This window comes from Nicotiana tomentosiformis, chromosome 6 (assembly GCF_000390325.3).
Source record: "Nicotiana tomentosiformis chromosome 6, ASM39032v3, whole genome shotgun sequence".
Taxonomy (NCBI): domain Eukaryota; kingdom Viridiplantae; phylum Streptophyta; class Magnoliopsida; order Solanales; family Solanaceae; genus Nicotiana; species Nicotiana tomentosiformis.
In genome coordinates this window covers 72632803-72655269 of record NC_090817.1, presented here as the reverse complement: position 1 = coordinate 72655269, position 22467 = coordinate 72632803, and the positions used below count along the sequence as shown (strand labels likewise).

Sequence of the window (22467 nt, the reverse complement as noted above, 5' to 3'; positions counted from 1 at the left end):
GCTTAAAAGAAAAGACCAAATATGTCCAAAACGGAGCTACTTGGAGTCGGCGAAAGAGCCCTTTTAAGGGCTAATTTACTTCATATATTTCACTCATTATAGAGCCAAAAATCAGAGATAAACCCCTGCAAACTTCTCCCAAAAATTAAACACAAACCTCTAAATTATTTTCTCTTCTTTTCAAATTCTAGTTGGAGGAAAACCTAAGGGTTGAAGAACCAAGTTAGGAGTTGGGATCTTCACCAAATAAGGTAAGTATACTGACCTTTTTTATCTTTTTTGTTTTTGCTGAAAAAGTAGATAAATTCGTTTTATAATTGTAAGAACTCACGGGACGGTAATCGGAAGCCGTGAGTTCGAGTTATTCAACTTGTACTGGATTGTTTTGGGGGATGTTTCGTGTTGTTGTTGGGTTGTCTGTTTTGCTAAAGTTTTATGGAGTTTTGGAGGAGAAAGGGTGTGAAGAAACACCATATAATGACGGAATGGTGGACTGGTCATTTGTCGTTATATTTTCGGGTTATTTGGCACTACTATGGTTGTCATTTTTTGTATAAAGTGATTAGGGTGTGTGGGCTGTTTTGTGATATTTTGTGATGGATATAAGGTTGGAAAATAATGTATACATTTTGTTATTGTTATATTCTTGTTTTTGTTGGTGTTATGTCGAATTGGAAGAAAGTAAAGACTATAGGGGAGATGTTGTCCGTTTTATTATAAAAGAAGTGTGTTGTTCGTTGTGCGATAGTTGTACCTTCCGTAACTTAATGATAGTATTATTATCATTGTTGTAGATTAAGGTGCGTCGAGACGCGTTCAACGTGGTTATTGGACAGATTGCGATAAGGTATGTTAAGGCTAAACCCTTCCTTCATTTTGGCATGATGTCATAACTACATGCGTTTGATAACGAGACATAAAGAGAAGTTCGTACTCCTAAATTTATGTACATTATCCTCGTCTCATAAGTTACAATATTCTCCCTTATCGAGACTTTATATTCAGTTAAGTATTGTCTTCTTCTAGTCAAGAGAGTAGAGGATCTCTCTCTCTCTCTCTCTCTCTCTCTCTATATATATATATATATATATATATATATATATATATACACACAATATTTTCACTGCCATCGAGCTATAATCGGTGGGCAGGCCCCTATTAGGCAGTATTACAGTATTTTCACCACCATCAAGCTGTAATCGGTGGGCATTCTCTTATTGGGAAACCTATGATCAGATGGTAAGTTATATACCAAGCCTACTGTGGCCGAGCCTATAAGAGAGCCCAGAATGGCCGAGTTACAGAGCCTAGTATGGTCGAGCGCCTATGAGCGAGCATACTACAATAAAGCAGTTACACGTACCGATCCTTATAGGGTCGGACAACTATTTTATTTACTATATTGAGAGAGTTGAGTTAGTATGAGGAGGTAAGCATATCTTCAGATCATCTTTGATTCTTCAGCTTTCAGTTATTCTATTGCCTTACATACTCGGTACATTATTTCGTTCTGATGTCCCTTTTACCGGGGACGCTGCATTGCATGCCTGCAGGTCCTGATAGACATCTGGATAGACCTTCTCAACAGACAGAGTCAAACATTAGCTTGGTTGGTAAGCTCCACTTCCTCGAAGTTACCAGGTCTAGACCTTGGAGTCCATTTTATATATACAAGTTTGATGGGTAGGTCGAGGCCCTATCCCGACCATAATACAGTTCAATTATCTCTAGAGGCTTGTAGACGAGTCATGTATATTTTTTATATCAGGAGATGTTCATGGCGGCCTCGTCAGCCTGCACAGTTATGTATATGAGCTTTTTGGCATGTCTATCCTCAGATGAGAGAGACATTATTTTCAGATCATTCAAAATATGACCCCATCGGTCTCTATTAGTATTGTTAGCTTGCAGGTAGGCATCGTTGGATTATGTTGAGGGATACCCCTCCACAGTTCATAGTTACAAAGTGCTATGCTCGGGTCGAGTATGGCACCGGGTGCCGGCCACGCCTCCCCAATTTTGGGGCATGACAAACTTGGTATTAGAGCAGTTCTGTCCTAGGGAGTCTACAAGTCGTGTCTAGTAGAATCTTGTTTATAGATGTGTTGCACACCATGTTATATAAACAAGAAGCTATAAGGAATTTAGGAGTCTATTACCCTTCTTTCAAATCCAAATCGTGCTATAGAGCTGAGTTATAAGAGTTCGAGCCATGACTTATGTTTGCTATGATATAGAGATGCTTGTAATTAGAAAAATTACAGCTAGCCAGTGGGCTAATACAACAGAAAGTAGGGAGTGTTCTTGATGAGGTGGCCCAGTTTGAGGCCCTATCAAATCGTGCATACCCGGTGTGCAAATTTCCTGCTTAAGATCTTAGGATAAGAATATCTAACACACCCTGCAAATAAAAGGCCATGGAACTATCATAAGGTAAAAGTATAAGTTTCAACAGGTAACAGAAACAATGTGAAGAAGGGTATGAGGTACCAGTTAGTGAAGATTACCAGTATTTATAATTCAAGCAGAGAAATATAAGCATTCTGAGTTACCTTCAACAATAATAGAGGTATGTACAATTGGCCACACCCATATCAGTTATGCCCTATGGGAGCTAACATATATAGTTTAAGAGAAGGATGATATATCAGGATCCAGCTGGGGTTAGAGTAACCAAAAATAGTGGATGGATTGCTAGCATTAGCTGACATTTTCGAAGGATATTTCAAGTGTGGTAATAGTTCTCATACCAACTTAGCTGCCCGGTACTGCTATTGGCATAACAACCGGTACACCATGGTTGTTGACCAACAGAAAGCACGGGGGAAAGATTCACAAACTAAAAAGGGCTAAAAAAAAGGACGAAGTAATTTCATATATAAAAAGAGCGGTATACTGAACACGAACCCAATATCAAAGAACTGAAGAGGAAGCACGTTCTTAGATTGGCATGGGTGTCCCCCTTTGCTGGTTGAGGCTCGGCTTTTGGGAGTCATCAGCCTGTTATCCACGGCATACCTTTGATCCGTTGAGCGAGAGCCCTTCCACACGGGACTCCCCACATATGATTTCCCCTAAGGCATCGATGGACCAATGCCTTCGTATGTATATGTGATACACTGTCCACTACTTGAGGCTAGAAGGGCGGAATCGTTTCTACCTCTTTGCACAAAAAGAGACTGAGATGACGAAGTGGATGTGCCTTGATTTCCTCCAACTCCTTACTTAATGCCGCAATGGAGTCGTCACCCCGGCTACTGGATCACTCCAGTGCTTCGGGTACTACGGACCCTCTGCCATCCATTACAGCAGAGTCGTTTCATGAGGGAGGGGGGGACTAAGCGCAGTTCTTTGAATCAAACGTTGAATGAAATCGATTCGTTTTTAGATATCAAAATCTAAATCGGATAGGAAAAGACAGGCTTTGAAAATAGTTACTCTACCCTACGTCGAGGAAGAGTTTGCTTACTTTCCCTAGTAGGGTCAGAATTGACTTACATCTGTTCTTTGTTCGGGGGATCTTTTATCCTTTCCTTCTTCTTAGGACAGCGGGATCAGAAAAGGTTGTATTAAAGTTTCGATCGGTTTCCTTGTGAGACACCCAGGTGGTACACTTTAGACTAGTACAATCATATATGAATACTATAATGTTCTGGAATTTCAGAAGATATGAAGTGAAATCCTAAAAGGGATAAATATTTACCTTAGTATGGCTCTCGTCCCTAGTAAAGAGAGAATGTTAGGCAACCTGAAGAGCCAGTGGATGGAGAAAGGAGAGCTAAAAGCGAAAGAATGTTATGTTGAAGTTTTTAGAATAAGGTAATAGACAAAAATATTAGCAGGAGAATAAGAAGAGAGTAAATGAAACATTATGAGTAAGATGTGATAGATGCTTGATAACGGTAAATCAAAATATGACAAGATGATAGAGTCTATGGTCAAGTAAAGGAAAAGACAAGAGGAGACGGGCCTTGAGACTATAAAAGTGTATATCCATAAAGTCATATCCATATTTCGAGAAATGAGTTGGTGACTCCAACGTGAGTACCAAAAGGCTAAGTTAGAACCCCCAGAGTAATAGAAGTTAGTATGCGCTAGTAAACAAAAAAAAATCGAACATGATTTAGGGATCGAAGGATTTGATAATAGTTGGCATCGTGAGAATTTCAGAGATCGCGTTCCTACAATGATAGAATGGACAACGAAAAAATAACCTTTAAAGGTCATTCAGGAAGACGCTTCCCTAAAGCAAGCATTGTGAGCAGAGTTAAGTTTATGGGACTAAGTGTGCCAATTACACTAGGTGTCTCCCTCGTGCATAAGAAATTCAGTTATCCCTGGTACAAAAGGGTTACCGCAAGGAGAGTAAGAGTCGTTGAAGACGTGAAAAAACGCCGAAGATGAATAGGTAAAATATTTATAGGTAAATCTTCATAGCATTAAATGTTAGTACTCCCCTAAAAGGGGGAAGATGGTGTGATATGGTATTAAGTCGGGGTTAAGTGGTTCAGGTAACTATGGAATAGTAAAGGAAGAATGCGGTAAAAAGGCGAAAGGAATGAGATTGCATTTATTCAGATCCTACAGATATGTTACGACTCCAGAACATTATGCAAGCACAATGAGGGGGAGAGGAAGTAAGGGTTTCCGGCCAGGATGTTATTGATAAATAAGTGTGAATGGACACTTGATACATAAAGATCCAGTACGAGGGGTAAGTTAAGACAAAGGGACATAATCCAAGAGAGATTATGCGGAATATAAATATGAGAATGGACCAACGAGTAATTAGTAGTTGATTTAGGAAGAGCCTAATTATGGCTAGACAAGAGGATACAGATAAATCAGCAGATCGTGCAAGGTAAACGTAGTGAACCCCAACGTAGGAAAAAAATATGACATCATAATCCTTGAGAAATATTCAGATAGGAGTTGTGGTAGTTAAAGGTACCGTATAAGTGTTACGAAATAAAAAAGAGAGTGCCACTGGGGAGACAAATCAAAATTTTAGTTCAAAAGCAACCCTACGAGCACAAGGGCGTGGAGGTAAGTAACGAATGATAATTATATGCGAGTAAGAACATCAAGAATTTCTTCGGGTATACGATGTAATAAGCTCGCAGCTTTACAAGAGTCACAGGGTCTCTCCCAAATACTACAATGAAAAACTAGTTGAGGAAATAAGGAAGAAGGATTCAACCTAAGCATAGTAACTTGAAGAAGAAATGGTCTTGTAACAACAGTCTCACCACAACATTGTATGCACTCCATAGTAAAGTGGCACCTATCATGACCAATGAACTGGAAGTAAAATCAAAAGTAACATTCGAGATCATAGGGGTTGCACGAAATTTCAATATATGTGGGCACTAAGATAAGCCAAGTATTCATGAGACAAAAGGCAGAACGACCAAGAAAAGTAATTTTTTACTTTTAAATAAAGCTGAGAAGGCACGAAAGGAATTATTCGATCAATGACCCAGAGTTAGTTACGTTATGAACACACTTAATTTTTCAGAGTGTTATCCATGCAACGTATATGTTGACATTCATACAGCTATAGGAGACTCCAATATAAGTTAAAAGAAAGAATTGAGTCCACGTCTCACAAACAAAGGCTTGAATTGTTAGAAGGTTATATCATGGATGCTCCATAGTATCCATGAAAGACTAAAGTAATAACTAATACCCTAAGCCGCATATCGGAAGATAACTTACGCCTACTTAAAGGCTTAGAGAGAAGAGGAAACTAAAGAGTTACATTAGCTAAGTGAATCAGGAGCCTGATTATTAAACCGAGATAATTGTAGAAATCGTGATTCAGAATATTGTAGAATCACTCTTAATATCAGAGGTACAAGAGAGATAGTACAATGACCATATTCTATAACGACTCTACTATAAAGTCAGTTAGAAGAGTACCAGCCTCATAAGAAATTAGTATGAAGCTCCCGCCGGATTGTGTATGCATCAGAGGTGTAAGTATTATAGCAAAACTTTAAGGTGTGGAGGTGAATTCCACCTATGTGGAAGGGAAGTTATGAAAGAGACAAAAGATACAATGCAAGATTTACAGGTAAGAAAGGTAAATGTAAAGAAGGTACGAGATACTCAAGTGCAGAAGGTTGTGAATAGTCCAGACTTCAGATAGACGGCTATAAGCACTGTGATTCAGTATCTAAAAATGATAGTGGTATCTTCAGTGGCATATCTTCTAGCCTATGATTTACAGGTACTGAGAGGTCTAGTTAAGAGAGTGAAGAAGAGTTAGAGACGAGGTGATGTCTCGCTTGAGGTTCCAGAATATCATAAGAAAATCTATGGTGCTAGCAATATAAAGGAATGTTGAGAGTAGTATAAATAGATATAGGTCGCAAGTTAAAGTATGGTAGAGCAACAAGGTTTTAGGTAGACATGAGTAAGGATAAGAAAATGTGAGTAAAAATGTGACGAGAATAGGTAATTCCTCGGGATTAAAACCATCAAAATAAGAGAGCTGATGGTTTCCGTAAGTTATAAAAATCTCAGTATAGCCTAAATGAACTCAGAGGAGTTTAAGACTAGGGGCATTTAGAAAAGATGGAATACTGTCCTGGTAGTAGAATGGGAGTGTAATTGTGATAAATGATAATAGAATGACATAGCCTTTGATTGAGTAATGATTTAAAGAAAAGGGATTTAATGAATTGCACGGAATTAGAATACCCCCATAAACTGAACCACGTTGGGATGCCATGAAATACGGTTATTGAAATATAATATCGCCTCTAGGTGGATCAGGAAAATCACTTCAGATGTTCCCGATGAGACATGAGCCTTAGTGACAATGTGTTACGTAAGAGGTTTCAAGTTATCAGTGGTAGATTATAGATCAATATTAAGGTGAATCAACAATAGATAGATAAAAGTTCTAAAGTATGAGATGAGATTAGGCTGTCATTCTTAAGATGAACAGTAATGAGGAAGCAATAAAGGACTTAGATTTATAGATATAGCATAAGCAGCGAGAGAGTAACCTGGAGTTGGGTAGTAGACCTCGGTAATAATAAAATCGAAGTAAGTGTTATAGTATAGCATGACCTACCTAGATGCAATAAATCCATAAGGATAAATAACCGAGTCTATCAAATAAAATATAGCATTAGTTGTAAGTTTGACAAAGTATCGAGCGAATAACTTTAGTACACATGCAGATGCCCAGAGGGACAACTTGTCATAGTACGGGATATGTTCACAAAGTGAGCCTAGATTGGCTAAAAACTGGAGGAAAAGGAGAGAAGAGTCGCATAGGTGCACACACAAGGACAAAGTCGTATAGACTTCATGACAGAAGGTAGCAACAATTACGAGATTAGAAGAATTTCGACCACAAGTCATGGTGTGAGAAAGAGGACTAAAGGGGGGAATACCCTAGCCTTTGGATTTATTCACAGAACAGTTACCTAGATGGCAAGGACAGTACTAAAGTATTCATAAGAGCTATAGGTTATGAGACTGATAAGCGCATCAGTCAACATTCAAGGACGGATGTTCCAAAGGGGAAGGATGTTACACTCCACATTTTCGTACGTAAGAGTACGTCGTAAGTCAATTGACGTAAGATCATAAATGAGATCATCTTTGAAAGTACATAAAGTAAGTTAATCATGTTACCGTGAGGTTACAAATATTTAAGATCATGAATAACAAGTACCAAGAGGGTTGGAAGGCTTAGAAGCTAAATGAATTGAAGAAAATAAGTTTTGTTGAAAGTCGACAAGTTGGAAATGTTATAACATGTATATTTGGGATGAGACTAGGGTGCTTAACATGATAAGAAGGTTATGTTATGAGTTATTTTAGTCGTATGATAGTCGTGTGCTATGTTTTGAAGTCAAGCAATTTGTGGAAGAAAAGTTGGCAAAAGGTCATCACAAGTTACATTCATAATGTGCTGAAAAATAGGTTAAATGTACATGAGATTTTCTCCCAATATACTTAGAATTACAGGGTGATCTATCCATCAAATTGAAGATATACGAGTATAGTTTCCAATGCATTAAACTGTTTGTCAATACGACATTAAAGTCGAGAGATATTTGTGTTTTTGCGAGATTGCGCAGACTGAATAGGTGACAAGTAAGTGTGTCACCTACTTGCTTAAAAGAAAAGACCAAATATGTCCAAAACGGGGCTAGTTGGAGTCGGCGAAAGAGCCCTTTTAAGGGCTAATTTACTTCATATATTTCACTCATTATAGAGCCAAAAATCAGAGATAAACCCCTGCAAACTTCTCCCAAAAATTAAACACAAACCCCTAAATTATTTTCTCTTCTTTTCAAATTCTAGTTGGAGGAAAACCTAAGGGTTGAAGAACCAAGTTAGGAGTTGGGATCTTCACCAAATAAGGTAAGTATACAGACCTTTTTCATCTTTTTTGTTTTTGCTGAAAAAGTAGATAAATTCGTTTTATAATTGTAAGAACTCACGGGACGGTAATCGAAAGCCGTGAGTTCGAGTTATTCAACTTGTATTGGACTGTTTTGGGGGATGTTTCGTGTTGTTGTTGGGTTGTCTGTTTTGCTAATGTTTTATGGAGTTTTGGAGGAGAAAGGGTGTGAAGAAACACTATATAATGGCGGAATGGTGGACTGGTCATTTGTCGTTATATTTTCGGGTTATTTGGCACTACTATGGTTGTCATTTTTTGTATAAAGTGATTAGGGTGTGTGGGCTGTTTTGTGGTATTTTGTGATGGATATAAGGTTGGAAAATAATGTATACATTTTGTTATTGTTATATTCTTGTTTTTGTTGGTGTTATGTCGAATTGGGAGGAAGTAAAGACTATAGGGGAGATGTTGTCCGTTTTATTATAAAAGAAGTGTGTCGTTCGTTGTGCGATAGTTATACCTTCCGTAACTTAATGATAGTATTATTATCATTGTTGTAGATTAAGGTGCGACGAGACGCGTTCAACGTGGTTATTGGACAGATTGCGATAAGGTATGTTAAGGCTAAACCCTTCCTTCATTTTGGCATGATCTCGTAACTACATGCGTTTGATAACGAGACATAAAGAGAAGTTCGTACTCCTGAATTTATGTACATTATCCTAGTCTCATAAGTTACAGTATTCTCCCTTATCGGGACTTTATATTCAGTTAAGTATTGCCTTCTTCCATTCAAGAGAGTAGAGGATATATATATATACATACACACACACACACACACACACAATATTACAGTATTTTCATCGCCATCGAGCTATAATCAGCGGGCAGGCCCCTATTGGGTAGTATTATTGTATTTTCACCACCATCGAGCTATAATCGGTGGGCAGACCCCTATTGGGCAACCTCTGATCAGATGGTAAGTTATATACCGAGCCTATTGTGGCCGAACACCTATGTGCGAGTCCAGAATGGCCGAGTTACATAGCCTAGTATGGCCGAGCGCCTATGAGCGAGCGTACTACGACAGAGCAGTTACACGTACCGAGCCTTATATGACTGGGCAACTATTTTACTTACTATATTGAGAGAGTTGAGTTAGTATCAGCAGGTAAACATATCTTCAGATCATCTTTGACTCTCAGTTACTTCCAGTTATTATATTATCAGTTCAGTTTCAGCTTTCAATTACTCCATTGCCTTATATACTCGGTACATTATTTCATACTAATGCCTATTTTGCTGGGGACACTACATTTCATGCCTGCAAGTCCTGATAGATAGCTGGATAGACCTTCCCAGTAGACAGAGTCAAACATCAGCTTGGTTGGTAAGTCCCACTTTCTCGGAGTTACCAGGTCTAGACCTTGGAGTCCATTTTATATATACAAGTTTGCTGGGTAGGTCGAGGCCCTATCCCGACCATAATACAGTTCAGTTATCTCTAGAGGATTGTAGACGAGTCTGATATATTTTATATATCAGGAGATGTTCATGGCGGCCTCGTCGGCCTGCACAGTTATGTATATGAGTTTTTGGGTATGTCTACCCGCAGATAAGAGACATCATTTTCAGATGATTCAAAATATGGCCCTATAGGTCTCGATTGGTATTGTCAGCTTGCAGGTAGGTCTCGACGGCCTAAGTTGAGGATACCCCTCCACAGTTCACAATTATAGAGTGGTACGCTCGGATCGAGTATGACACCGGATACCGGCCATGCCTCTCCAGGTTTGGGGCGTGACATTTCAGTCAAGGTTGGATGGTGTCAAGCTGTATATTTGGAACCTCTTGAATACCTTTTTTGAGCAAAAAAAAAAATGGAATAGCTAGGTAGGAAATCTTGAGTACTCAATAAGGATTAAAGTTATATACGCATATGACAAATAATAATACATGGGTCATCATGCATGGATTGCCTACTTTAAAGCTAGGTACTTTTTTCTAATTTGATACTTTTATCTAGGTATTACTAATCCGCGTATTAGAATTTTACATTTTGGCCGTATAAAATTGCAACCATCACATTATATGGTCGCTATCAAAATAATAGTCATTTTTTTTTTTTGTATATTTACATTTTGTATGTTATATATAAAAAATATTCAAATTTTATACACTTTTTCGACTACCGAATATAAATAGTTTATGGCACAAAATAAAAGTGAAAAAAATTCTGTACTTTATTTTCTAACAAAAATGGAAAAGTGAATACCGATATTTTCAGGGTGAAAAAAGCACACCAATGATTTCTAAGATCTTTCAAGTTTCAAAGGTAGTGCCCTTATGATAACAACTTAGTAGAAATGCCACGTAGCTACTTTTTAGAATTGTAATTTTGAAATTAGTCAATGTGTTTTGAATTTGAGTTTTTCTATTCAATTTTTTGGGGCACAAATATTTCGAATTGTCTTGAAATTAAGATTTTTAGTTCAAATTTTCAAGAATAAATATTGGTCAATCCCTAAATAGTAGCCCTAACATTAACTGTTTGTGTACTTCTCCCAACTATTACATCAGATAAGGTTAATTTTAAAAATGGTCCATAAAAAATATGTGGACGGAAGTAATTTTTCTTTAAATATAGTTACGGGAAAAACTAAAAATAAGTTAGTAATGATTTTGGACAAACTAGTTAAACTATGTATATTTCTCTTGTACATTGTCTCAACTCTTATTGACAAACTGGATAAACTTTTCAATTGAAAATGACATCAGTTGTCCGTATAACATGAGTTTGTTTCCAAGCTCTAATGATGAATCTTCAAAATAAAAGTCTCTTTTATTTTGATGAAGTTGCATGCAAGCAAAACACTTCGAATATTTCCAACTAAATTTCATATACGTATTTTTCAGTTCCTTCATTCCCCTCAGCCAGAAAGCAATTCCTTTCCGTTAATTCCAAGGAGTGTGGTGATATGGATGTGATCCTTTCATCCGTAATTAAAGGTTTCGAATTTGAATCTTAAGAATGAAAAAATTTATGGTGAAAATACTACTTCTTTAATAGATCCTAACAAGGCAGCATGAATCTGAATTAGTGAGGAAGTAAATTTTCGTACCTAATGATTAAAAAGAAAATTATGTGCATGGACCCAAGACTTCTTTGAAATCTTTGTGTCGGTCGATCTTCAAGTTGTTCTTTTTTAACCTCACCCACAAATATATGTACAAATATAAATGACAAGTCGTCCAAATGCACTAAATTTCGTCTTCTATCATCTTACGTCTTCTTTCGGGATTGAAAAACTTGTTCTTTTACTGTCTAAAAAAAGGTCCTGGAAGGTGGAAACCTCATGCAGAAAATAGTTAAAGCTCTTTCTTTTTATTCAAACTTTTTTAATTCTTTTGACATTAAAGAATAACTCTGAATCTTTAGAAGAAATGACTATCAAACAAAAAAAGAAGTGGTCCAATCTCACATGACCACAGTGCTGAATTTGAGGTTGCAAGAAAGGTGCGATTAAAATAAACTGTTGATGAAAGGTCCCCTATATATCCTCGTATCAAATAGCGAAACCTGTCCAATACTCCTGTTTGTGAAGGAAACTGATCCTAAACGACTAACACTCACAAAACTCATCATAAATGTATAATACTGTCCTAATTAAGTCTCGAGGGATAAAGTTACTCAATATTTGTGCTGGTGAGTAATAATATATACCCGATATATAGAATAGCCAAAGAATGATTATAAAGACAAATTACTACTCTTAGCTACAAGTTTAAGGAGTAATTCTCATTTATCTTATGCTTTAGCAATTCTTCTTCCTCCTTTTCCTTTGAAAGCTAGAATAATTATATAGAGCCCAGAGATATCTTAAGATCCAATCAAAAAATTTGCGTAAAAACCACTTAATTGCCTCACCTAGCTTCTTCCTTCTCTCTAGCTCTTGGACATCAAATTCTAAATATGATATCTCTGTGTACTTCTTGAGATTATATATTAGCCTTGATATTTAGTTCTCAAACATTGGTTATGAAGATTATTAATCCCATCTCCATACATTCTGAACAATAGTCTCAGCTATAAGGTGACAAGTGGTTACTGGTAAAACTTGTGGAAAACCTTAGGCTGCATAATCAATGGGACGCCATTCTGTTTTTGTTAAGGAGAAGCTAAGGAAAGGATTGTGGTCACCAGAAGAAGATGAAAAATTGTGCAATTATATCACCAAATTTGGCGTTGGCTGCTGGAGTTCAGTCCCTAAGCTGGCTGGTATTATATTTTCCATTTCATTCCTTTAAACTGTTGAATTTCCTTTTCCTTTTCCTTTTCTTGGCATAGAATGGAAGTGAAAAAGAAACTTTACTCGTGTGGAGAAATTCTTGCAGGTCTGCAAAGATGCGGAAAGAGTTGCAGATTGAGATGGATAAATTACTTGAGGCCTGATCTTAAAAGAGGAATGTTCTCACAGGAAGAAGAGGATATCATCCTTAATCTCCATGAACTTCTTGGAAACAGGTATTTCATGTTATTTAAACTCAAAAAGAACTAGAGCACGAGTGTTTTGCTGTTTCTTTTTTTTACCCCTTTTGTGTATTCGATTCAATTTTTTTTTTTTTTTTTTTTTGTAAATTCCAGATGGGCACAGATTGCAGCACAATTACCAGGGAGAACAGATAATGAGATAAAGAATTTCTGGAATTCATATTTAAAGAAGAAGCTAATAAAGCAAGGGATTGATCCAAACACCCACAAGCCACTAAGTGAAAATCAAGTAAGAAATGAGACAGACTGTACAGATAAGGCCTCAATGTTGCTGATACCACAGCTCCCAAATATGTCAATTTCAGCTAAAATGGAGCAACCTTTTCACCTTAGTGAAACAAGTGTCGACTGTGAAGCAAATAGACAATTAACAGATGCTTCAAGAAACCAACTTGTGAGCAAACAAGTGTTTGATCCTCTGTTTCTGTATGAATTCCAAGCAAATGATGATCCAAGTGAGTACAATTCAGAACTGTTAGGTCAATGCCAACAAAATCTGAGACCTTATGATCATCAGAACCAAATTGAGGGGAATCCAAATTTTGGCTTTTGCTCAATGCCAAGTTTAACAAATTTTGAACATGGACACATGACAGAAACTGAATTTTCCGACAGCTCAAGTTCAATAATGAGTTTATTATATACAAGTGAAGCCAAAGAGAGCTCAAGCAATAGTTCAAATATGAATAACCATCATAATGCTGCTGAAATTCAGATGAATGAAATGGTGGGAAATCCTCAAGACCTGTCATGGGGTTCTGAGAACAAAATAGATTCTCTGTTTCAGTATCCTTATGGTGGGATCAAGAATGAAGAAGATTTCAGTAATAATCCATTGAGTTCCTTATCAGAAGATACATGTGGGGAAAATCTTGTCTTCCACCATATCTAAGATGTAAATTCGATCTTCTCTTTTTATTTTTCGAATCTACTTCTTCTTATATACGTACAATTATACAAAACTGTACTCAAGAGAACTTTGAGGTGAGTATCTTCTCTTCTCCCTTTCTTTTCTATTTCTTTGAAAAGTTCTGGTCAAATTTCAATTCTTTACTATCGTATTATCTCAAGAGTTTAGAAGAATAATGGCTTTTTGTTACATTCTTTTGTGGTTAGTATGTTTATCTGGTAAAATGTACTCCATGCTGTCAAACAGGAGATACTGTCCTTAACTATCCTTCTTTTTAACTAAGCTGTCATTAGACTAAATCTAAGACTAGATGACACAAAAGACGAGCTACTTGGCTCTTGAAATATATTTCAAGTTCAGATAGTTCGCATATAACGAAGTTAAAACACCCATAATTCAACCCCTCTTTTGAATTATATGAAGTGTATTAACAATACATATGAAAAAAGTTTTGTTGTGCATTTAAATTCGTACGTCCAAGACTCCAAGTTTTCTTTCCTTTTTTCAGAGGGATGAGGGGAGGGGGTAGGAGTAGTATCACCACACAGGGAATCAAGTTGAAGTGTGAGTAATCAATCAATCAATTAATGAATAATTATGAACAACTACAATGGAAATTACTTACAATGTACAATCAATAACAAATACATGTATAACCTTCTTACTATTAGCAAGAATTGAACCCAAAACTTCTAGAGCTTGAAGATATGAGTCTTGTTTGTAGTACTATGGATTAATTGTCAGAGAAGGTTTTAAATTGATATTTTGCATGAATTTTAGACCTCCGATGCAAATAGTGGTATTTGATAATCTTTTTCAAATATTCAAGTTTAAGATGGACCTGTGAAAGTGCTTATACCATACAAATAAAAATACAAAGAGAGTGAATGTTATTAGTTTTTCTATATAACGATGTTCAAGGTCAATAGAAAACAGGACATGCTTTGCATAAACACGTTATCTAAAGTATAACAACATCCATGTGGTAGCACCAACTAATTCAGGACAGTACCGAAAGAAACAGAAGATGGAAGTTTGCCTGTTGTGTGTCTGTGCAGATAATACGAGAGGACTATTTTCTGAATCACAAACCTTTCAAAGCTTGGCCATCAAACTACTGGGAGTGGGCTTTGCTACACCATTTTCTGAACCATCACTGTCTTTGATTTCCAAGTCACATCCCCGAGGAGGAGGTACATCTACAGCAGGAGAGCAGTTAAAGAATCCATGCGGCTGCACCAACAAGCAGAAATAATCGTTCTTTAAACTGAAGAGGTTATGGACAAACGGAACCATCCACCTTCTATTATGACTTATGAGTATAGAACTAAACCCTTTTCAACCGAATTTCCATGTTATATCGATCAATGAATCAACTATGTTTCAATACCAAATTAGTTAGGGAACTTATTGTTTTAGCCGTCAAGATATCACAACCCTCTTCTTTATCCGGATTGAAGATCGGCTATGCAAAATTTTACATAGGTGGAGTTAAGTTTTCCATGAATCTTCTTAACCAGTAGGCAGCCGGAAACTTAACAGTTTTCACAATGAATATTATCCAGCGGGTTTTTGGAGTTGGATAAAGTCATTGCTAAACTTGGACAATAAACTTAAACAGGTTCTGAGGAAGAGATATAATTCTCTAGTTTATCCAGCAATTTCGAAAAAAGATTACGAGATTTCAGTAATTAAAAAGGATGGAGAGTTTTATCACTAAACTTACTGTGGTTAACCTGATCCAGACTTAATGTCAAGATAACAACTTGAAAAAGAACCTTCTCATTTCTACTACCAGCTCCCAATTGCTTTGATTTTCAAGATCTCTGTGGATATTCACGATCCTTTCTACTCCACTGCCAATACTTCCAATGCTACACTCTAAGGTTATGTTTGGCTAGTTATTCTAACATACACATAGCGAATGTATGAATGAGTTGAGTTATTACAAAAAATTGATACAATACTTAATCAGCTCTTTAGTACCAAGTAAAAGGTAACACAATAGATAACGAGAAGTTAGATGATAACAAAGATAAGGAGAAAAACACCAGTTCATACAAAATAAACACATAACATCCATATTCCAGAATACCTGAAGCATAAAACCGATATGTTCAACTGGCATAACAGGCCAGTCCTCCAACCGAGGAACATGTGTGATTCCAAAAACATACCTGTAATAATCTGTGTAGATCAGAATTTCAAGGAATAGGTAACTTCTCAAACATGTATATAAAGGTTTCCAAGGAATTAGAAGTTCCACATCTAGCTCTTTATGAAAGTTAAAGTGTGTGTGTTTGGCAAAACAATCTGAAACCAGCAACTCCAATGTAATAGCATAATTGACAGCTGTCGAGAAACTAACCAGAGAACAACATCACTTTCTTCCAGAGAACGATCTTGCTTAACCCAAGAAGCTAATCCCTCACCAACACGTGGATTTTGATTAGGGAACTCTCCCCCTGGAAAATCTTCTCCGGGTGCATATTGTGTAACCCATAGATTGTGCTTCAAAAATGCAGCTCTTCTCAAAAACTTAGCCTCAGGACCAGCTAATGGCAAACAGCTAGGGCCAGGTACCAGCTTGTACCCTGTTAGCTGTCCTGTTCTATTGGATGTTCTTGTGTTCCTAACCTGCAAAATCAGATGTTCGCAGTCAAATCGATGGCTCTGCTACTACGGTTGGGGATGCTAGTATTCAATTTCTTCCACTTCTCCTTGATGTTTTGAGCTAGCAGATATTGGAATCTAAAAATTGACTCCACAATACCACATGCTGAAACAAAATAAAGTTCAACCATCCTATCTAAATGAATTTGCAATTGAAATTTTCATCTGCAATCTTACGGTAGAAGGTTAGTAGGTATAGTTGAGCGTATTTCTTTTCCATAGCAGTAGTATTAGTATTGCTCTTGCATTTCCTTATGTTTAGTTTTCTTTTACTACCTGTTGTTTCTATTTCTTATTCTTATCCCTATTCTTGTTTCTTCGCTTCTGTTAATCTATTATCGTGTTGTTGTTACTGCTTGATGCTATTGCTTCTTTTTCTATCTTTCCTTGAGCGAAGGGTCTATCGGGAACAACTTCTCTACCTTCACAAGGTAGGGGGTAAGGTCTGCATACACTCTACCCTCCCCAAACCTCACTTGTGGGACTAAACTGGGTTTGTTGTTTTCGTTGTTGTTGTAATCTTAAGATCACCAAACACATCTAACCAAAGAGCGCAAAACTCAACAAAAGTTCGTGATTTTCAGAAGAATGAAACATATAGTACTCTTATGCCAAACACATACAAGTCACAGAAAGTTCTTAACATCATTGTTTTGGAGAAATAAGGCGATCAATTTTTGTTCAAATGCTAAGAATGACACTTGTAAGGATTTCTCATATGAGAATACTAGCATTAAGGTGGAGGTTCTACACATTGTACTTAGCTCCCTCAAAAATCAGTGGCCATGTTTAAGGACCACAGTCTACTATTGAGTACATATCTCAGCAGATACTGTGCTAGGGAAGTAACCTGAAGAACAGTCCTGTAAAAAGAAAGGAGGATACAGTCAAGTAAGGCTTCTTACAATCCAATGACGAGCAGATAAAGTATCACAGTCCCGCATTGCTTGCAATTCAGACGTAAGCACTGTTTCCTTAGCATAGAACGCATTGTTGTGAACATTTTCTTTCCCAGGTTCTTCAACTCTTACATTAACTTCAACAACCTAGACAAAGGACTAACAACTCAGATTAGAAAGTTAAAAATTGGGAAACTGAAGGTATGAAATTACTTTAACTTCCGGATGGACACGGTAACTTGTTCCACTAAATACCTGATTGTGTGCTTCTCCTGGTTTACAATCAACTGCCATATTCATACGAGCAACAAAGAAGTGTTGATGAACAGGTGCATACAATCCTGGTGCTATTGTGGTGCCATATTTACGAGACTCTCCGGGGGGCAATGCTCCCAAACTGAGAATTCCTGTGAGTTTGACTTCTGCTTCAATTTTCCCATCCTGCAACCACAAAATTTACAGATCATTTCAAAATGGTAAGTGGAGCTAAACGTACTTACAATCAGCAAAGACATTTATGCAAAATAGATGAGCATAAATTCTGAATTTTTTTCTCGGGGATAGATGTAAACTTCTGATATTCACTTGTCTTTGGCTTAGCAAATCCCCCCTCGCCCACAAAAAAAAGGCATAAGCAAGTAGTAGAGCTATTATTGGTATCAACTCAATTATAACAGAATGATAACATTGGTTTTGTTTCAAGCATTTGGCCAAGAATAAGGATTTTTTTCTCCCCCAGGAATGAGTTTGTCTCTCAGAAAACATTAATCATAAACACGACCAAAGTTACAAGAAATTCTTTATCTTGCTTCTGCTTGCTTTCTTTTCCCTCAAGTGTTCTAAATAAACTGTGAACTTGTGATGATACTTCAATGTTACCTAATTTTTTTAGAACATGCAAACAGAGGATTTCCTGATAATGATTTTCTTATTCTTGCCTGGTATAAGTGCCAGTAGAATCCATATTCATAATTGGCCACAGTGCAAATAAAAGAAACTGTAAGTCGTCTAGACCGTCTAACTTCTGCAAGGCCAGTTCTCCAATCTTGATGCTTCCAGAGCATCCCGTGATCTTCTTCATGCAAACATACACAATTTTCAGTGGTTTCTACTCCTCCAGTAAAATTTGCAAAATTGGCATCAAAGTACTTTATGTATCCTAAACAATCGCATCCCTGCAAGGGTGATTTTGTTAGATTAGCACTTACATTCTCAAAAGTCATCCATAGTTGAACCGGAGAAATGTCAGTTACCCTCTTAAGTGAATGAGCATTCTTTCCGAGCCCATCTTCTCCTGCATCAAAAGCGTTCTTTCTGTAATGTGGGTCATTTGGATCCCCATAGGGGACAACCATCTCCACAAAACTCAACCTATGGGCTATGGGTCTCCGACCCCTGCTACCGTCAAGATATGCCACAGAGTGTATAACCAAACCCTCCCTAGGGGTGAAACCTACTCGGAAGTTCCACTGTCAAAACAAAGTGAAAGAATGACATGTTAGATGTATAAGCAAATAATCCTTCAATGCATATCAGACTGGAAAAAAGAATTTACCTTTTGCCATTCCACATAGTTCCCATTGACTCGAAAGCTTGGACCCTCTAGCTGAATAATCTGGAGGGGTTTTACATCACTTCGATCGACCCCTCCTCTTGTCTCACCAGCAGTGTAATTCCTCAGTGGATCAGCTGGAGGTAAAGGTACAAGTTTGCGGTCTTCAAACTCTATCACCTGCATGTTTTGCACATCAACAAGGACATATATTCCTTCAACCGGTCTTGCATATCCATTTTCCATTGGGCAGTCACTCTCTGTTCTGCAGAATACTAGCGGTTTGGCAAGCCTGCGGCTAGGAGCATCAGCCTCACTGTGATAACCAACGCACCTGTGCGGAAAGCATTTTCAGGTCGAAATGCAATGAAATAAGAAATCGGTTCTTAAGGGAGAAGAAAGAAAAATCAAGGGTATTTAACTAACCAGGGGTCCACCATCACAACATCCATGTCATCAATACCCCTTCTCTTCATTGCTTCCCTAAAAGGAGGATAATTTTTAACTACAGCTTCACAGTCAGCATACTCTTGTGCATCCTACAATCAGTAGAGTTAAGATAATATGTAAAATTTGAGAATTATTGAAATCTAAAGAGCTGACCTATACCACAACTCACTTAAGCCAAAAAACTTAAAAGTTGCAAACTTTAACATTTTTTGGGTTGACTTGAGACAGACTATACATGCAAAAATTACTTCTGATTTTGGTGTATAAATATGCTCTACTTTCCATATGATGAGAAAGAAAACACAGTTCATCAAGAAGAGAGCAATATAAGTAAACAAAAGTATATATAGCACGGAAAACACTTAATCGGCTTCTGGAATCAGAATGGATGTCCAATTTGGCTTGTGTCCTTTCTCCTCGTTGCCCCAAGACCGTATGCTAGTACAACAAAAATACAAATTCTTCTGACTCTTTTGTTTCATAGAGTGTTTAGAATCTCTAGAGCACCAGTTGTACAAGACCAGTTGATAGAAACAAAAGAACAACCAACTTACCGCTAGGAAAATTTACTAAATGTTCCATTAGGATGGAGGTATTCACAACTTCAAAAATGTTCATAACTTAATTAATCGGTGCATCTAGCCAAGTGAACATTCTAAAGGATACCAATAAATGAAACCGGTAATGTTTCAGAAAATGTAGTTAAAATTCATTTTTCATGAGCAATTATTAGAGTGAAGAGTGAATGCATTTGGTTTCAAATGTAATAAGAACTTTGGGTTGCTCTTACTTGGTGTTCTCACTTCAGTTCTTTGATAACCCAATTGCATCTATTGTTCATGTACTTCTAATCTCTTAAAGTTCTAAAGACGAGAAAGTGCTTACTATAGGTGGCTGAACATCTGGAACAACATTGGATGAAATCACTTTTCCCTTGTGATGTCCACCTCGAGCAGCAGCATGTACTTCAGCTAGCTCAACAATCCATATGCTTGTCTCATTTGTTTTCTTATTATATGCAATAAGTCTAGCTCGCCTTGGAGGAAGCTTAGTAGGAATGGGAAGCCCTCCTTTCCTTCTGGACATCAATGAAGATTGGAAAGGTGGGAAGAAATAGGCATCAGCCAGTGCAACGACACTTTTATCAGGTTCCAGAAGAACCACCTCAATAAAGCGCATGCCATCTCTGACCTAAAATGTGTTTGCAAAAAAATAAATAAATGAAAACAATTAGGGAAATTGAGAGCAAATGATGTCCTGTTGTTCAACTAATACTTGTTCCATTGTTCAACGCAAAAATGGATGACAAAAAGATAGTGATTAAGAACCTCGGGTGTTTCACCGGCAGCTCTGACGGTCGCCACAGCCACAGAGATTTCAGCAGCAGATAAAGGGTCCAAAGGATGGCATGTATGAGCTCTTGGCATGATTTGTTTCCCTGCATAAACATGGAATTGTCAAACAATGAACATCTTACCAACTACTCCAATAACAAGCTCCCTCCATTCATGTACACTTTGTTTTTATGTTTTCTTAATTTTTAAAGGAAAAAAATCGTTTCTTATTCTTTTCAAAAGGAACTTCATCTACTTAAGTTTCACTAAACAAGGAAGGACATGGTAGGTTGACAAACAACCTAAGAATAGTTTAACTATTACAGTATAAATCCTCTGGAGAAAAATACATGAGTATAAAGCGAAATGCTATGTTGCTCGGACTCTCCAAAAATGCTGCCGCACTCGTGTCGGATCCTCCGAAAATGCACTAAATTTGTAGGATCCGACACGCACCCAACAACATTTTCGAAGAGTCCGAGTAACATAGGCGAAATGGATATACAAAGATACAAATGATTTGATCTCACCTAATTTGAAATTAGGAATTAGTTAACTAGTTGATTGATTGTCAATTCAAATTCAGGACAAAGTGATCGAAATAATATATTATTTGATCTAAATAATTGCAGGAATTGTGCAACTACACTGGCAAAGTCCAAAAGTAAACCCCGATTGTTGAGACTAAACAAATGTTTAAGGACCGCAATTCTACTGTAGCTTATTCAATAGAATTTCCTTCTCGAATGTATACCAAAATTAAGACTACAGGTATAGAAATTAGGAGCATATAGAAATAATTTGCGAATGCAGATGAAGAAAATCATCGAAGCCGTCATTTATATTCGGTAAGCACACGAAAATCAAACATGCAGATGCTCAAATTACAGAAAGAGATAACAACTTGTGCAATTGCACACATACATATACTCCGAAGTCCGACGGCCGGCCAAAACACACACACACACACATTGTTTGAATAGAGCGTAGAAACTTAATTTTACGTATAGAGTCAAAAGGCATTTATATATACCTTTGCTAGAGGGATTGGAGGAAGGAGGTTGAGAGTTAAGCAATGACGTCAGAGCCGGCGTTTGTTTCTGCTGATCGTCCACCAGGACGGAGGCTGCGGCGGACTCACGACGGGCGATAGAAGCGGAGGCCGAAGCAGTAGTCGGAGTCACCTTGTGCAAAGTTGCGGCCATTGCGAATGGAATGAAAATGCCAAATTGTGTGATCACAGTCTACTGACATATGCAGCAAACACGTACACACACACACGCACACTCTTTCTCTCTCTCACACCTCCCTTCGCCACTCACTCTGCTCAATATATAGTTGTTGACTGTTGTTGTTTGTACGTATGTCCCGTGATTGTATATAGAATAGAAGAGAGCTGAAAATGGCACTTTGGAAATAACCAATATTTTTCTAATATTTCGCAATTCATGTGACACTTTTAAATTTAATTGATATTTCAAGTTAAATTAAATTAATAGTTTAGAATTAAAATTTAAATGTTCAAAAATTATAGTAAATTAAATTGCAATTTTCACATGTTTGTATTATGAAAAAATATATTTTAAAATATTGGATGAAAGTTCGGATAATTTGAATATCAAGAAGGAAAAAATATTATACAAATTAGAACAAAAACAATATGTCGATAAATAACAGTAGTTAGTGACTAGAAGGGCCAAATTGATAGTTTCAGTAGCTGTGATTG

The 22467-nt window shown here is 37.1% G+C and overlaps 2 protein-coding genes across 6 annotated transcripts; one reads left to right on the top strand and one right to left on the bottom strand.

The window, feature by feature from the left end:
* The first annotated feature begins 12076 nt into the window (after nucleotides 1-12076).
* LOC104110988 (transcription factor MYB7-like) lies at nucleotides 12077-13911 on the top strand. Its single transcript, XM_009620574.4, has 3 exons — nucleotides 12077-12650; nucleotides 12767-12896; nucleotides 13017-13911. Exons 1-3 carry the CDS (start codon nucleotides 12518-12520, stop codon nucleotides 13813-13815), a joined length of 1062 nt encoding a protein of 353 aa, XP_009618869.1. The 5' UTR covers nucleotides 12077-12517; the 3' UTR covers nucleotides 13816-13911.
* Nucleotides 13059-22086, bottom strand: LOC104110987 (diamine oxidase [copper-containing] 1, peroxisomal-like). Of its 5 annotated transcripts, none has more exons than XM_009620569.4 (13): nucleotides 21775-22086; nucleotides 20736-20845; nucleotides 20293-20598; nucleotides 19384-19496; nucleotides 18961-19291; nucleotides 18659-18874; nucleotides 18344-18580; nucleotides 17661-17846; nucleotides 17412-17552; nucleotides 16202-16470; nucleotides 15929-16010; nucleotides 14926-15066; nucleotides 13059-13681 (listed from the first exon to the last, which is right to left on the bottom strand). In XM_009620569.4, the coding sequence occupies exons 1-12, from the start codon at nucleotides 21944-21946 to the stop codon at nucleotides 14929-14931; spliced, it is 2301 nt and encodes a 766-aa protein (XP_009618864.1). In that variant the 5' UTR covers nucleotides 21947-22086; the 3' UTR covers nucleotides 13059-13681; nucleotides 14926-14928. The 5 variants fall into 5 exon arrangements, with proteins under 5 accessions (XP_009618864.1, XP_009618865.1, XP_070033574.1 ...); XM_009620570.4 differs by having other exon boundaries at nucleotides 13059-13347; XM_070177473.1 differs by having other exon boundaries at nucleotides 13059-15066.
* Nucleotides 22087-22467: the final 381 nt, after the last annotated feature.

Coding starts and splice junctions, on each gene's coding strand:
- LOC104110988 (XM_009620574.4), top strand. CDS start 12,518: ATGGGACGCCATTCTGTTTTTGTTAAGGAGAAGCTAAGGAAAGGATTG. Junction 12,651..12,766: donor TTCAGTCCCTAAGCTGGCTG/GTATTATATTTT, acceptor AAATTCTTGCAG/GTCTGCAAAGATGCGGAAAG. Junction 12,897..13,016: donor CATGAACTTCTTGGAAACAG/GTATTTCATGTT, acceptor TGTAAATTCCAG/ATGGGCACAGATTGCAGCAC.
- LOC104110987 (XM_070177473.1), bottom strand. CDS start 21,946: ATGGCCGCAACTTTGCACAAGGTGACTCCGACTACTGCTTCGGCCTCC. Junction 20,599..20,735: donor CTGCCGGTGAAACACCCGAG/GTTCTTAATCAC, acceptor AACACATTTTAG/GTCAGAGATGGCATGCGCTT. Junction 16,471..17,411: donor TATCTGCTCGTCATTGGATT/GTAAGAAGCCTT, acceptor CTGATTTTGCAG/GTTAGGAACACAAGAACATC.